The sequence below is a fragment of the Antrostomus carolinensis genome, unplaced genomic scaffold, assembly GCF_000700745.2.
Source record: "Antrostomus carolinensis isolate BGI_N321 unplaced genomic scaffold, ASM70074v2 scaffold9168, whole genome shotgun sequence".
In the NCBI taxonomy this organism is placed as follows: domain Eukaryota; kingdom Metazoa; phylum Chordata; class Aves; order Caprimulgiformes; family Caprimulgidae; genus Antrostomus; species Antrostomus carolinensis.
The window spans coordinates 94,842-110,741 of NW_010333704.1; the positions used below are offsets into that span (position 1 = coordinate 94,842).

Sequence of the window (15,900 nt, forward strand, 5' to 3'; positions counted from 1 at the left end):
AAACGCAATTCTGAGCTTCTGACACTTGCAAAATACATGGCTTTGAAATGCATGCCAATACTATTTTAAAATCTTTCAAAGTAATTTGAAGGAGTATCTACATTTTTTTACTAAATAGCCTCATAGTAATTTTTGTTGGACAGAGATATTTGCTGTAATCTAATATTCAGAACAAATTAAATTGAGAGTAAACCAGAGTTCATTACAGAACAGTCTCATAAATAAGTCTATGCTGTTTATCTGATATTGTTAATGGGAGAGGAAAGGATCAGAAATCTGGCTGTGATGGTTCTTGTGCTGGGTTGAAGAACTGATCTCCCATCACTGTTTCTCAGGACAAACAAGGCACGGTCAGGGCTTTGTAGATTAGCCAGGTGAAAAGGAGATACAAAGCAACAGTGTTCTTACAACAGGCCATAGGATTTCCTTTGTAAATACAGCTGTAATTGCTCTGGGCAGACAATCTGTAGCCCGAAAGCTCCAAGGCAGTGAAGGCGAGAAGTTTCCTGAATTTGTACAGGAGTACAAATTTTTAGCTTTGCAGTCAGCCTGGCCTGGGTAAAGCGCAGTAATGCCACATATTGCAGAAGGATTTCTGATCATAAATGCACAGTAAGTGATCTAAGACATGACACGAAGGAGCAAATGTTGTTGGCACCACGTGGGATAACCACACCTAACTGGTTTGTGACAATCATCTGCAAAGAACATACACAAAAGAAAAAATCGGCAGTTTTCAGAAACTGCAATCCTAACTTAAGATATCTGAGAATTTTTTTCCACTGAGGAAAGCCTGTTCACATTTGTTAAGCATATCACAGAATCACAGCATGGTTGAGGTTGGAAAGGACCTCTGAAGGTCATCTAGCCCAACCACCCTGTAAACGTATAAGAGTTTGTTGTGGCTTTCTTTAGTCTTTCATTATGAAGTAAAAATAGCCAAACTCTTACTGTCACCTCCTCTTATTTGGAGCTCAGAGTCTATAACAGCTTGGCATTAAAGTGGTTTTCAACTTTTTATATGGATGTCAGTCAAATTTCATTGACTCAGTGTCCATTTTATTGTAGTTTTTTTTTTTCCCTGGCTCTTTTGGGACATGCACATGTTTAAGTTACTCATTAGTTTAAATGCTTATCTGCCCTGCATTTAAGCAGAGATTAAGAAGGACTCTCTCCCTCCTCTGCAACTCTGAAATTCTGTTTCTATGTTCAGGTGTTGATACCTGTGCATAAAACTTTCTTGTTTATGTAGTGGTCCTAATTCTTTTGCATCACTTCATAAATGATTTTCTTAATAATACATCATCAAAATATGCCATCTAATTTGTTGTTAGTTGCAGACTTCTAGGAAAGTAGGATTTTCCATTCAATTTTAGATCTTTATTTTCTTCATTTCTTTTCTTTGAAGCTAGTGTACTTTTCAGGTTGTTATGATTTAAAGTTTATGCAATAAAACAGATGTTGTGTAGGTGCTGCTGGTAGGCAGGAGGTGCAGAGTTGGAAGTTCAAGGGTGTGAAATGTGAATCCATGCTCATAATGTTATCCTTATCAACAGCAAAAAGTTCTAAAGATGAATATATAAGAGTGTTCACCCTGGAAAGTGTGTAGGTGATGTAGTGTAAGCCTCTATACAAGAAGGATGTCAGTTTTGCTGACTAGAGGTATAACAGGCAATTCATTTCCTATTTCCCTAAAATATGCAGTTTTCATGGTCTATGTAATCAGCTAAACTCTCAGCTTAAAAAAGTAGTGTTTTCACATCATCACCACCACCACCTGGAAATGACACTAAACCTACTCACAACTACCTACCACCTCTGATGGTCACCAGACTTGGACTGGCTTCTCTTGTGTTTCCCCTTTTTTCTTTCTATCTGAAAAGGCTGCTACTTTATCCTTAGCACAAGTGAGATCACATCCTGGTATATGCAAATGGATGTAGTATCCAGACTCTAATAATAGGCTTAGGATGATTACACCTTAATACATCTCTGTGAAGAAACTTAGAGAGGTATAAATGATTTCAAACGCCTGTGTGCTCTATGTAGTTATTAAATGCATGGAATCAATTAGATTTCTTTTCCAAGCATAAAATGTGTAAGACTACCTGAATTAGAGTTTTACTTCAAACACCTATCATAACAACTAGTATTTTACGCTTTCCTGTTCTCTCTAATATGCCCACTTAATCACAACATTATTTTTTACCCACAACCAAAGTCAGAACTTGGATAACTGTGAGGCACTGCTCAAATTCAGTATTTCTGAAGATGTTTCAGGCTATTGACTTTTCCTTCACTGTTGCATAACAAGCATCTAATACATTTTTAAAATTTATTTCAAAAAATTATTTTTGTTTGTGCTGCCACAGCTAGAATAACTTCTAGTAGCCAGCCTGGCAAGTTGAACAACTAGCAAGAGATTCTCTGCACCTCACTGCACTTTCCAGTGGAAATACAGGTGCTTTTCATGTTCAGATCTGTCTTTATATAATAGGTTTTTGTGTTGCTGGAAAATTCTTTATGCATGGCTGAGGCAAATGGCTATCTTGTATAAATACAGTACACACAGCATCCAGTAGTAAAATTCACATTGATTCCAGTGGTACAAACTGAAACCTATCAATGGTTTTATTTGTTGAGCTAGTTAGTATCATAAAGACAAAGAGCACACACTCGAGTTGCCTTTTTCTACTTCTTTTACTTGTATACTAATCAAATATTAAACCAAAAGTAACCTCAAAGTTTTATTCTGCAAAATATTATTTTCACTATTTCTATCCATTAAGTCTCCACAGCCACCTTCCTCATGTGTGCTCTGTCACCTTTTGTGGGGGTAGCAGTAGAACACAACAGTATTGATTCAACACTCAAAAATATGTCTTGCAGCAAGTTGAGTTTTCTGTTGGTTTGTCAAAAGCTTTCTTAATCCTCCCACCCCCAGCAGTGACAGCAACTAGAAAAAAAAAAATGGCAAAGTGAAATCATGTTTGTGCTCTTTTAACCTTAAAAAAAAAACCACACACACAAAAAAAGAAAAAAAAAAAACCACAAAAAAAAACAAAAAAAAAAACAAAAAAAAAACAGGGAAAAAAAGAGCATTTTATTATGCTGCTCAGCACATGGCATCCCAATAGCTGGAGATCCAAATCATGCTAACGAAAAGAAAATAGAATAAAAATAAAGAAAATGGAAAACATTAGGATGCAGGACACTATCTAGTACTTTGCTTCACTCCGTACTACGTGACAGGAATTGTCAGCAGGCTGATCAGGCTCACAGTGGAAAAGTACTGTCTGCTTCAGCCAACGAAAGCAGGATTCCCCAGCCCCGTGGGGCTCTCAAGGTTGTTGCCTAGAACTTACCTAATGTTTAAGATTTCCTTTGCAACTCATATTCGCCACTGTTTTTAGCATATATACCTATATACCTGTGCAGAGGAAGGAAAAGGGACATGTTTGTCTCTTACAGCAAACTCACATCAGTTTCTAACTTAAGGGTTTTCCTGTGAGCATTACCAAACATGCTCAACCTGTTGCAGCAAAACACTTCCTTAAAATTTAAAAGCCTTAAAATGGCGATATATACTAGTATCGAAAGCAGAAATAAAGATGATGGTCTACATTCCTATTTTATCAGGTGTGCTGACAATACAGAAATGAAAAAGGTCAGGTTTAGGGTGCACTTGAGTACATTTTATAACTAGTTTCCTTCAGGGAGAGCCCTAGGCCATTCTTAGGACACTTGAGCCAGATGTGTTGTTGAGATATGCATGGAAGGATTTAGGTTCCTACCAGCTTCATAAATTCATCATTCATGTGGATACTGAAAACATTTGAAATTTGTTATTTTCTTTTAAAAAAAACAAAAAAACAAAAAAAAAACAAAAAAAAACCCAAAAAACAACCAAAGATCTCTGTTGTGTAAGACCAATCAGTGCTTATCCCTCCACCTGGATAATACTGACTGTACCTCAGAGGAGCCTTAATTGTACATGCCTAACTCAAGTATAACAGGTGACAAAAGATTTCCATTACAGTGTATCTAAAGTAGTCAAGTGATTTCCAACCCTCTGCCTTTAAATGGCAGGAGCGTGTCTGCCTCTCTTGTCTTTCCTGAGAGCACGTGTGCCCAGAGCATTGACATGTAATGTCACGCAAGACAAACCAACTAATGCTGCATCAGCGCAGGTGCCAGACGCAGGAGCGAGCAGCTCCACACTGCCCTTGCCTTTCCCCAGAAAGAGCTGACCTGTGTCTCTGTTCTGCAGTGCCCATCTTAGACTTATTCTTAGTCTAAAGATCAGGTTTTCAAACACATATCTCTGTTATTTTTACTGCATACTGTTTTAAATATAAAATTCCTATAGGGATTTCTTAGAAACCCTAATAATGCAGTAAATCCTTTAGTTAACTGGAGTCAGTTAAGAAGCTTTTTAAGATTAATCACTGCTATGTACTTGACAAATATAAAGGGATACTGTATTCACAGAGTGAAGTTGATACCGTCATTCATTATTTTATTACTTTACATTAGACAAATTGTTCCACTGAAATCGGAGTTCTGTCTGTCACGAAGAAAGTCATTTGCATCTCTTTCTGGGAAAGGCAGGATTAACGTCATCAAAAGCTTAGAAACTCTTGTACTCAGAGGCTTTAATTCAATGTAATATAATTTACAACTTCTAAAGACTCTAGAACAGAAGTGGCCGGAACATTTTACCAATTAGCAAATGCTTACTTCTGCAACTTGCCTCTTCAAGGGGAACTAGATACACTAACTTAGACATACATTCAAAACTGCCTGATTACTCAAAATCATTGTCTTCGGGCTGTTCTGACTTTCCTAAAGTGTTGAGAATGCTATGAGCCAGAAAACATACACAAATGAAATGTCACATTTTTACAAGGACACCAGCATTTATAGGAAGAATAAACTTATGACTAGAAAAGAGAAGTATATATGCATTATATTTATACAGTTACCTAACCCAAAAAGGGAAGATGAATAACATTGTAAAAAAAAAAAAAACCTCCTTCCATTAAAAACCAAACAAACAAACATGGTCTTTAGAGGCTCATAAAGCAATGTGTTTTTGGAATAAAACGGGGCAGAAACCCCAACTTGGCTCTGTATTGATCCAAGTCCTATAACTGAAGAAAACCTGGGTTGACATCAGACCAGTATCTGGTAAAGCAGAATTGCCAAAAATCTTATCATAAATAACTCCACATTTATTGTTGCTTATGAGAAGGATGCCATGAAGAGGTCCAGCTTTTCATCTGTGAACAGAAACCTCCAGTTCAGGCCTGATTTTTGTTTTTCATGTGCATAGGAATGTGATAGTTGCTCGTCAGCATCTCAGAGTACTGCATGATTCAGCACCATTTCTTCCTAGGGGAATGGCTGACAAAGGCTGGATAAATAGAGGCATTTTCACACACAGTGGCAGAAACCTGCAGAAGTCTTGGCTGAACTCTCCAGGGCTGGCAATGGCCATTAATCTCTCACTTACATGAGCCCTAAAACTCATTATAATGAGTGCTTTTTTTCACACACATACAGTAGCACTTTCAAGCACTTTTGGTGTTAGAATTTGTATTATTGTTTTGGGGGGGGGGAAAAAAAAAGGGGGGGGGTCAAAAGTATCCCAACAATCAAAACCTCAGGGTATTTCCCTGCTATTTTACATCAAATTTAAGTGTTATGACAGATTTTTTTAAATTATTATTATTATTAGGGGGCTACAACTAAGACATAAGCATGCTGCTGCAGCTTTTTATTGCTCCATCTCTCTCACCTGTTAAACTGTAAATTTCCTTGAGCAATATCAAAGCACTTTCTCAAATGGTACCTGGAGCCTGAAACTAGAGTGTGCTGAGCAGGAGTCCTCTCCCTGTCCTGCTCTCCATCTCTACATACCAGACAGTGTCGTGCTCCTGTTCAGCATTTCCCAGTCTGAAGCAGCAGTTTTATTGCCTTCTAATGGAAAACTTGAATTCAGTTGTTAAGCCTTCCTATGGCCGATTTGCAGGAGAGCTGCTCCCTCTGCTGAGTTTTCTGTCGATCGTCACCGACACCTGATGTCCTTCCTCACCATGCTCGGTCCCAGCCCGGACTGGAACGTGGGTCTCTCTGCTGAAGACCTCTGTACCAAGGACTGTGGCTGGGTTCAGAAGGTCGTTCAGGATTTAATACCCTGGGATGCCGGCACAGACAGTGGCGTTACCTATGAGGTATGTGGACTGTCTGTAATATACTTAAAACATAAATTACCTTAAAGCCGTGAAGAATGAAAGCGATTGGAGCCATGGTAACACCATATATGCCTTTATACTACTCTAGTAAAAATTTTGCTTGTAATGCATTAAAAGTTATTTAGACAGATGCTAGCCACAGCTGCTGTTGGTCATTGTGTCTGAATTCCCTGAGCATTGTTATTAATAGGATAATATTGCATTCACTTGGGATATTACTGTATTCACCTAGTGAATAAATGGAGGCTTGTTTGCTCAAAACTAAGCATTAAGGTGTCCAAACCCTTTGATACAAATCTGTGTGCCATCAGCAGCCACATCAACTTGAGTTTTCTACTGTTTCAACCCAGTGTCAACTGTTCTGCTTGGCACAGAAAACTTAACTATTCCTTGCAGCAAGGATTGAAACTCTGGACATCTCATCACTACAAGATTCTAAAATCATCCATTTTCTCTGTCTCCATCACTCTTTCAGTCTAGGAAGAGATTCACATCATCCTCAGGTAAAGTCCTGTTTTTGACCAAATGAGTTATGTAAAATTACTGAATTTGTTAGGTCTCCATAGGTGACAAGTGTACCTACACTATGTGTCTATATAGACCATATAGACAGCTGAAGTTAGGCAAGATTAGTCACATCCTCAAACACCACACATATTCCACATATTCCATATGTCACACACATTGTCAGATGACAGAAGTTGGATTTTTTTTTTCCTTCAGACCCAGTCTCTTTAGAACCTAAGGCTTCTATAAGGAAACTTCTTTTAAGGAACCTATAACTCCAGTTCTGATGCAGCTCTGGAGACATATTGAGTATTTTTTATTATTAGTGTAGTCATCTAACCACACAACAAGGCATACATCTTACTGTGAACCCAGCTGTAGGGTTAAATCCTGAAGTGTTAGAGAAGTGCTTCGTGACAAAAAACCACCCCAACCTCTTACCATTAAGCATGAATGTACCAAGTTCCCAATTTAGCATTTTAGAGAAGTTTTAATTTCTACAGATTAATTCTATTATTAACAAAAATTATTAGCTTCTTTTTAACCTTTTTTTCTTTTTGATTGCAGTCTCCTAACAAACCTACAGTGCCTCAGGAGAAGATCAGACCACTTACAAGCTTAGATCATCCTCAAAGTCCATTTTATGATCCAGAAGGAGGATCTATCAAGCTGGTAGCCAGAGTCGTCATTGAGAGAATCGCACGCAAGGTATTTTTTATATACATATATATATATACACACATATATACATACGTAGAATTCTCAAGCAAGCAAAAACCCCCACTTCATAAACAAAACATCTTTGCTGTTCCCTCCCACCCGTCCTCCAGAATCTACCCACCTTAATCTACCCACAACAAAGATAACAGCAGAAAAGAACTAAAACTGTTTCTTAAATTTAAAACTTCCTTAAGGTATTATTTCTCCTACTTCTGGTAATTACTGCAGCTGCTTAATTGGGGATTTTTTTTTTAAGTATGCATTGGAGTTAGAAGTGCTGCAGATGCAATACTACCTTGCAGTACATTACTGTTTTAGCTCCTCTGTCTGTGTACACGTATGAGTTTCCTATATCCAATCTCCACAATAATTTCTTTGCAGGGGGAGCAATGCAATATCGTACCTGATAACATAGATGATATTGTGGCAGATCTAGCACCAGAAGAAAAAGAAGAAGGTACTTTTAAAATTAGTTTATGCTGTACTAATTTATATTTTGTTCCATTCTCTACTGTCATTTCTAGATAAAGCACAAAACTGACTTAGGAGCAAAAGTCCCACTCAGTGCCAAAAAGTGATTTAGGTTTTTCATTTTTTCTGGTATCTGCTATTAGCGTTCCCTTATATAGCAAAGAAATTGTATGTATACCTGGAGGATGACAATAGCAATAAAGGCAATAAAAGAGAGAAGCCTTTTGGGTTCAATTTTTTTTATTTTTTAAATGAAAGTTGGCAATTGGTCATTTGTTTTCCTTTTGGGCTGAAATGGAGAAGATAGACTGCAGGAGGAAAGAATGTATCCTATTTGCACCTAAAGTAATCACCAATCAAGCTAAAAGGAGCAAATGGAAGACAATCTATCTTTAACATTCACTACCTTTTCTTACTTTCTAGATGATACCCCGGAGACCTGCATTTATTCAAACTGGTCCCCATGGTCAGCCTGCAGCTCTTCCACCTGTGAAAAGGGCAAAAGGATGAGGCAGAGAATGCTTAAAGCTCAGCTGGACCTCAGTGTGCCCTGTCCAGATACCCAAGATTTTCAGCCATGCATGGGTCCGGGCTGCAGTGATGAAGGTAACCGAGAGGAAAGTGTGGAGGAGAAGAACACTTTGTAGGGTTTACTTTTCCTTCAAAGTTCCTAAAGCTGTTGGTTGCTGTATGACTCGAGGTACAGCAAACAGAGGAATAGTTGCCGAAGAATACAAATTGAAGCTGTCTCTGGTCAGTTCTGCAGTTCATCTGAGATGATGCATCAAGTATGCAAAAGCATAAAGGAAAGGAGTAGAGTAAGCAATAGAGAGGACAGAATGTGAAAGGCAGCATAAAAGTGACACTGCACACAACTGGACAGCTACAGATTCATCAGCAATTATGTTAATATTAGTAATTTAAATGGTTCTCTGTATTTTAGATGGTTCCACTTGCATGATGTCTGACTGGATTACATGGTCCCCCTGTAGCGTATCCTGTGGGATGGGAACACGATCTAGAGAGAGATACGTAAAACAATTCCCTGAAGATGGCTCTATGTGCAAAGTGCCTACTGAAGAGACTGAGAAATGTATTGTAAACGAGGAATGTTGTAAGTATTTTACTTGGCTTCGTAAAATCCAGCCAGTGGCAGGAGAACTGCCCAAAACTTTTTTTTTAATATGAGCTCTACTACTGAGTGATTTTCTCTGTCCATTTTGAATAGCCCCTAGCAGCTGCCTTGTCACTGAATGGGGAGAGTGGGATGAATGCAGTGCCAGCTGTGGCACGGGGATGAAGAGACGACACAGAATGATCAAGATGACTCCTGCTGATGGATCCATGTGCAAAGCAGAAACTACAGAGGCAGAGAAATGCATGATGCCTGAATGCCGTAAGTGTCCATGAGTTTATCTCCTCTGCTGTAGAGAGGCATCCTTTCTGACACATTGCTCCATCATGCAAGAAATATAGTTAAACTAGAAGCAATGCTGCTTTTTCTTGTTCTCCTTAAAAATCCCTTAGGGAATGTGCAGTAAGTACCATGTTCATCAACAGAATGAGAGTATCAGTAAAAAAAATACTGAGTGGTATGCTGTTACTGTATTACCCATACAGTGATGTGTATGTGTACGCCATACATAAGCAACTCTAATTTATGGAGTATGAGGAATATTTAATAAGGCTAGAATAAAAGAGAGCCCTCTCCTTTCTCCCATGAACAGTTCAGAAATTGAGATGCTCCTTTGGTGCAGTCAGCCAGACTCCTCCTTACTGTGACTATTAATATTGGTTTTAATTTATTAAGAAATGTTAAGATTTTCATCAAAGACAGAAAGAATTAAGTTAAAGATGATTTTTGGTGGATAAAATGTGGAAGTAACACATTTTAGACATATCAATTTGACTTGCAGTACTGTCCACTGCAACAATCCAGGTTTTTTTACAGGAGTTATGATTGAAATGTGACTTCTTGAAGTGTTTGTTCCCCAGAAGCACTGTGACTCTGCAGCTATGAGATATAGAAAAAGATAGCAAAGAAAAACCAAGCAAACCTTTCAGTTTATTATAGTGTTTTCTGAGTTTCTTCAGAAGCATCATGCAGCTTGTGATTCATTTTGTCCAACATAAGAACAAAGTGTAATTGGTTGATGACAAAACATAGTACATTTTTCACCTCTATTATTTTCAAAATGTATACCTTCACAATTTACTTATAAAGGAATTGATTACCTTTTCATTTTCATCTTAGACACCATCCCCTGTCTACTCTCTCCTTGGTCTGAATGGAGTGACTGCAGCGTGACATGTGGGAAGGGAATGCGAACCCGGCAAAGGATGCTGAAATCTGCTGCCGAGCTTGGAGACTGCAACGAGGAGCTGGAACAGGCGGAAAAATGCATGCTGCCCGAATGCCGTGAGTGTGGGAACTCGCAGGAAAGGGGCGGCTGACGATGTCTGGACAGTCTGTGGGTCAAAACTCTTACCACCCTCTTTCAGCTTTGTTTCTTAGATGTTTACAACAGTTCTTTTTTCTAAGAAAAATTATTTCATGGACAATTATTTCTCGTTTGCCTTTGGTTATGAAACATAATTTGAAAATTTTAGATAAATACTCTCTGAAATCAGGAGTGCTATAGACTGCTTTCCAATTCTGTTTCAGAGAGGAGTCTACAATTGGCAAGAGTACTCCTTGCCCCCTTAAACTCTGTAAACAAATGATCCAGTACTCTCTTGCTCTGATTCTTGCTTTCCAACCATGTATTATTTCTAAATCTAGCCACACAGGAATTGGTAATATGGGAGTTTTATCATCTGTGGATTTTTTTTTTTTAATTATTATTATTGTGCACTTTCAGCTATTGAGAGCTGGAATATGGTCATGTGTGAATTTCAGCTTGACTTACTCAGCTCTATAGTGATGACCGACATTGCTTTGCCTATATGACTTCTCCATATTTAACATAATACTGTAATTTTAGGCAAGAGTTTCTGCACTTCTCAATAGTAAATAAGTCAGAATTATAAACCCTGTTTTTTACTCAACTGCAGAATGGGTGCTTGTGAGGAAGGGAGGATTTAAATCACTTGTGTGATTCTTTTAGCTCACAGAAGGAGCACAAAAGAGGCTCCACCTTTGATACAACTCTGAACTGTATCATAACCTTTTCACTGATCTACATCCCTTTGCAACCTGGAATATCATATGAGGCAGTGGATAGTATGGAGACAGCTACATTGATTTTTTACCTTTCTCCACCAAAATCTCACATTTATTGGGTGGTGCAAATTTCTAGTTGCTTTGGAGTCTCTGTGCAGCGTGATAGTCTGAGGCACTGCTGAATGAATAAGATGCTTTTAGTGTCCTGTTGCCAGCTGGTTTATGAGGCTTTCTAACTAATTACATTATTTTTCACAGTAAGTATTGGCTAGAAAAGGCTTTTACACTGTAATTTGCTATTTCAGCTTTTCTTAAATAATGTGAAATATCGTTTGTTTGTTGTTCACTGGGGCTGTGAGTTTTAAGCAGTGCTGAAAAGATGAAAACTTTTAAGACATAATGGTATTAGTGAACTTGCTTATTGCATAACACTATCAGTAAAGCAAGGCTTTGATCTCAGAGATATCTGATTCTTTCTAAATATAACTCAATTTTTAACAGCTTTTCATTATAAAACAGGCATATGGGAGTACAGAATGTAAAACTGAAGAAGGCACAGGAGAATTATTTATATGTTTTTTTGTAATTTTAGCGATCTGTCAGCACCAATCTTGAAAAACAAATTGAAAAAAGTGTCAAATAATAGTTGTGCTAGAAATGCACTCAGAAAATTGACATGTAGCCTCACAAAATTTGCTAAACAGACTGGAGGCTTAAGTTGCATTCATGCATTTAGGATATAAAAACCCATCAGGCACATTTGTGTGTTTCTTCTTGAGCTTAGGTTTAGATCTCATGGTTTTGTGTAATATTTCTCATTCTTCACAGCCATCGACTGTGAACTAACAGAGTGGTCACAGTGGTCTGAATGCAATACCTCATGTGGAAAGGGCCATATGATCAGGACAAGGATGATTAAAATAGAACCACAGTTTGGAGGAACAGCATGCCCAGAAACTGTCCAACGTACAAAATGTCGAGTAAGGAAATGCCTGAGAGGTCCAGGTATGGAAAAAAGGCGCTGGAAAGAGGCCCGAGAGAAAAGAAGAAGTGAACAAGCCAAAAAAAATATAGATAGTGAGCAATATCCAGGTGAGTGTGAAACCATTATTAGTATGCTCATGTGAAACCATTACTTAGGATGCTCGTGTCTGTGTTTTCTGCATAACAGGAGAAGGTGAGCAGCTCTACTTCATGCTGCAAGAACATTTTCAGCATTTGATTCTAGAGAAAGTTTTAGCAGTAAAGTAAAGCATAGCCACTGTCAGTGTTTGCCTGTCACCAAAAACATGTGACCTAAGTTTAGGGTACAGTGGAGAAAGGCTCACATCTCTCCCATCACTGAAAATATTTTTAGCTTCTTCACTACAAAGTGTGGAATGTGGAAAAAATCTAGAACTGACACCTGGAAAAGGACTGATAGAAATTTCTGCAGACCTGGGTGATAATCTTTGCATCCAGTTACCTTTGAACTTGGAAAGTATTTGTTCCTGGATCCAATGCTGAATTCCAAAACTGAATTGATACCCACCTCCATAATCTGCTTCAGACTCAGACTGCTCTGAGAGATCTGCTCAGACTGCTTTTTCAATAAGGGACACTATTACCAAGCACTGATACCTCAAGTCAATAAAATATAATCTTTTGTGGTATAGTTTACATTACCTGGATGTGAACTACTGCTAAGTGTTGGTTCATGCTTGTCCAATATTTATCAGTTTCTTAATTTTATCTGTGTTTTATAATGTAGACAGTAAATTTATTTTTAATACACTTTTTCAGTGTTTAACAAATGCAGCTTTATTAAACTTAACTGGGGTTACTTAAGCCCTACTTGTAATAAACTAGGCAATATGCTATCTTAGATTCAAAAGATGTAACGTGCATAATGGTACACATATTGAGATATGCAGGTTAGACTGAAATACTAAAAATTTAATCAAATTACTTATTTTTTCAGTTTGTAGGATGAAACCATGGACTGCTTGGACAGAATGTTCAACACTCTGTGGTGGTGGGATTCAGGAACGCTACATGATGGTAAAGAAGAGGTCCAAAAGTACTCAGTTTACTAGTTGCAAAGACAAAAAGGAGCTAAGAGCATGTAATGTTCACCCTTGTTAACAAAACACAAGGCTTCCAAGTGATGCACTCTGAGCTAAATGGAAAGTCAACCTTGGTTTGGTTTTTAAAACAAAAAAAATATAAAGTGTATATTAGTTTTCATTTTTGCAGTGTGGTTTGCTTTTTAGTCTTGCTGGTGCAAGAAATATATTTTATAAATATTTCCTCACAGATTTATGCTGAGAGTAACTCTTTGGTACTCCAGCCAGCCCTTAATGCATAAAAATAGTAAGTCATTATGTGTCATTTAACTAAAATACAGACATATCTGTGGATATGGAATAGCCATATAGAAATGCTACTTGTAAAGACATGGGCTGCATGCATACTAACATAACTAAGTTGAAGTGACATGTCTCATATGTGGGAGGATTTCTCTCTCAATATGATTTCAAAAATCCAAAGCAGTGCCTACATGATTACACAACTATGCCAAGGAGTAATTTCAGTAATGCTGGTTCAATAATATTAAAGGTGCATGTTTATCTTTGTACACTGTTGGGTTAAGCTGATAGTTATAATAATTATCCAATATACTTTTCTTCACACGGATGCTATGGTCCATGCAAAATGGTCTTTGTTTCGTTAAAACTTGAAATAATTTGTGCAGCTCAATAGTGATATCCACCCACTACATAGTCACAGTCATAACAGCACACAAAGAAAACACGTGAATGTCATAAAATAGTTAGATGCCATATTCTTATATTGGGTGATACAGAACTAATAGCAATTGGTCCAAACACAGAGTCTCACAACAGCTGTGTCATGGAAAGACTTCCACAGTGACACTAAAAAAATTAGATTCAGTTTTGTGAGGATGTTAATCACACTGAAAAGAGAAAGAGGTTTATAATATAATAAAAATGGCAGAGAAAAGGTGAGCCAGGTTCTCATGTACCCCTTATAACCAACAATGGGAAGGGAGCCTCTGAAACAAAACAATGACAGCCTCTTAAAATATTAATTACAGATGGACAGATGAATATATTTATAGCAGTTTCATCCAGGTGTCGGACCAGTGAGACCTTGGGCTTCACTTGCTATTGGAATATAATACTGTCCTGTAAGCTTAACAATTTAACATGGAAGAGGAGAGATGAAGGAGACGGGTTGTATTTTGGTTTAGGAAAGGCAGCATACACCTATGTCTTTACATAAATAATAACAATGCACTGAAAATAAAGACTGTTGATACTGACTCTTAAAACAAGCTTGAGAGAAATGAATGGAGAAAAATTTGATAGTCTCTTTAAACCAACTTTAAGTAATTTACTCACTTCCTTAAGACTTGGTCACAACCCTGAGAACCTGACACTCAGGTTTTTAGTGTTTGCATTTGATGTGACCCACAGGCCACTGAGGCTGTTCAACTTCACTACCACTACCCTGGCCATCCTCTCACCCCCTCCCTGCACCTGAACGGGCTAGACAGGCTGGCTGCATTTCACTGTAGGGCTTCTCATTGTCATTTCTCCACTGAACACTGCAAGGGCTGCTCAGGACTTCCACAGCTGTCACATCCCACCCCCTCAAGGTACTGGGTTTTTTTAGACCTGGAATGAAGAGAGGGCCAGGGAAATAATGGAACCAACCGCAGTGTTAAGCCTCTCCCACCACTGCTAAATAAAATGGGTGCAAGCCCATCGTGAACCAAACCAGGAGAAGAAAAAAGAAAAGTAACAAGGTTTAATGCTAAAACCAAACATTTTACATTTTGCACAGCTTGGCTTATTTAATATTAATTCAGATAGTTTGCCTCCTTGTGTCTGTTGGAAAATTCTGCCGTTTATGTTTCTATAGCACTGTCATTACAGTGTAGCAGCAAGACTGTCCCTTAGTAAATCATGCATTTACAACCTTACCTTGCACATTACCCTTTTACAAACAAACAAATCCCAACAATAAAACAGTGGAATGATGTAGATACTGAAGTGACCAGCTGAGCACATTTCAGGTGAAGAACCAGATGGTTGCAGAGAAGAGCTACCGTGATTAATGCCGGGCACTCAGCCAGGGCAGAGCTACATATGCAGTCATGACCCCCACACCACCTACCTTTGGGAGCCGCTCTTGCTGAGCCTGACAGAGGCCATCCTGGCTGAGGCCAAGCATTCCAAAAATAACCTCCGACTATGAAATATGTGACAGAGTGGTTTTTGTAAGCTTGGATCTGTGAGAGCTTGGGGTAGAGGGAGCAGAAGAAAGTTTCTCCTGAATGGAAAAAAAATGCTATAAGTTTACTCACTTCTTCAAGCTAATCTTGCAAAAATCTTGCTGGTTTCTGCAATTGATTGAAAACAAGGTTATTTTTATTTTCGTGTTTGTCCCAGTTCATCAAGCTGCTTTGTCTTTTAATTAGTCCCTTTACCAAAGTCTTTATAGTCCAAATATACCTTTAGGTACGTAGGAAATTCACAACATATATTTCTGAACATGCCCAGAAAACTGTCCATTAAAACAATCTGGCATTACTTTCACTGTGGTTCCTACTAATTTGATTCTCTATATACTTTTTTCCTCTTAGGAGGCTGTTCAATATTATTTCCAGTCATTTATCTTAGGCTTATTAAAGTTATGAATGTTGGCATTTATTTTTCCCCCCACCTTCTTAATACATGCAATGACAACGTAGATTGCACTGGGTCAGAAATACAT

The 15,900-nt window shown here is 38.1% G+C and overlaps 1 protein-coding gene across 1 annotated transcript in view; it reads left to right on the plus strand.

Annotated features, from left to right (window-relative positions):
- The window catches only part of SPON1 (spondin 1), a gene marked incomplete at its 5' end in the record, with an annotated part of 104,156 nt that extends 90,270 nt beyond the window's left edge, over positions 1–13,886 (plus strand). The window contains 9 exons of the mRNA XM_010173951.2: positions 6,035–6,236; positions 7,332–7,472; positions 7,866–7,941; positions 8,379–8,561; positions 8,899–9,069; positions 9,184–9,351; positions 10,210–10,374; positions 11,947–12,210; positions 13,079–13,886. Coding sequence (XP_010172253.1) covers positions 6,035–6,236; positions 7,332–7,472; positions 7,866–7,941; positions 8,379–8,561; positions 8,899–9,069; positions 9,184–9,351; positions 10,210–10,374; positions 11,947–12,210; positions 13,079–13,242 — 1,534 coding nt within the window. The remainder of the gene's footprint in view (positions 1–6,034; positions 6,237–7,331; positions 7,473–7,865; positions 7,942–8,378; positions 8,562–8,898; positions 9,070–9,183; positions 9,352–10,209; positions 10,375–11,946; positions 12,211–13,078) is intronic.
- Positions 13,887–15,900: the final 2,014 nt, after the last annotated feature.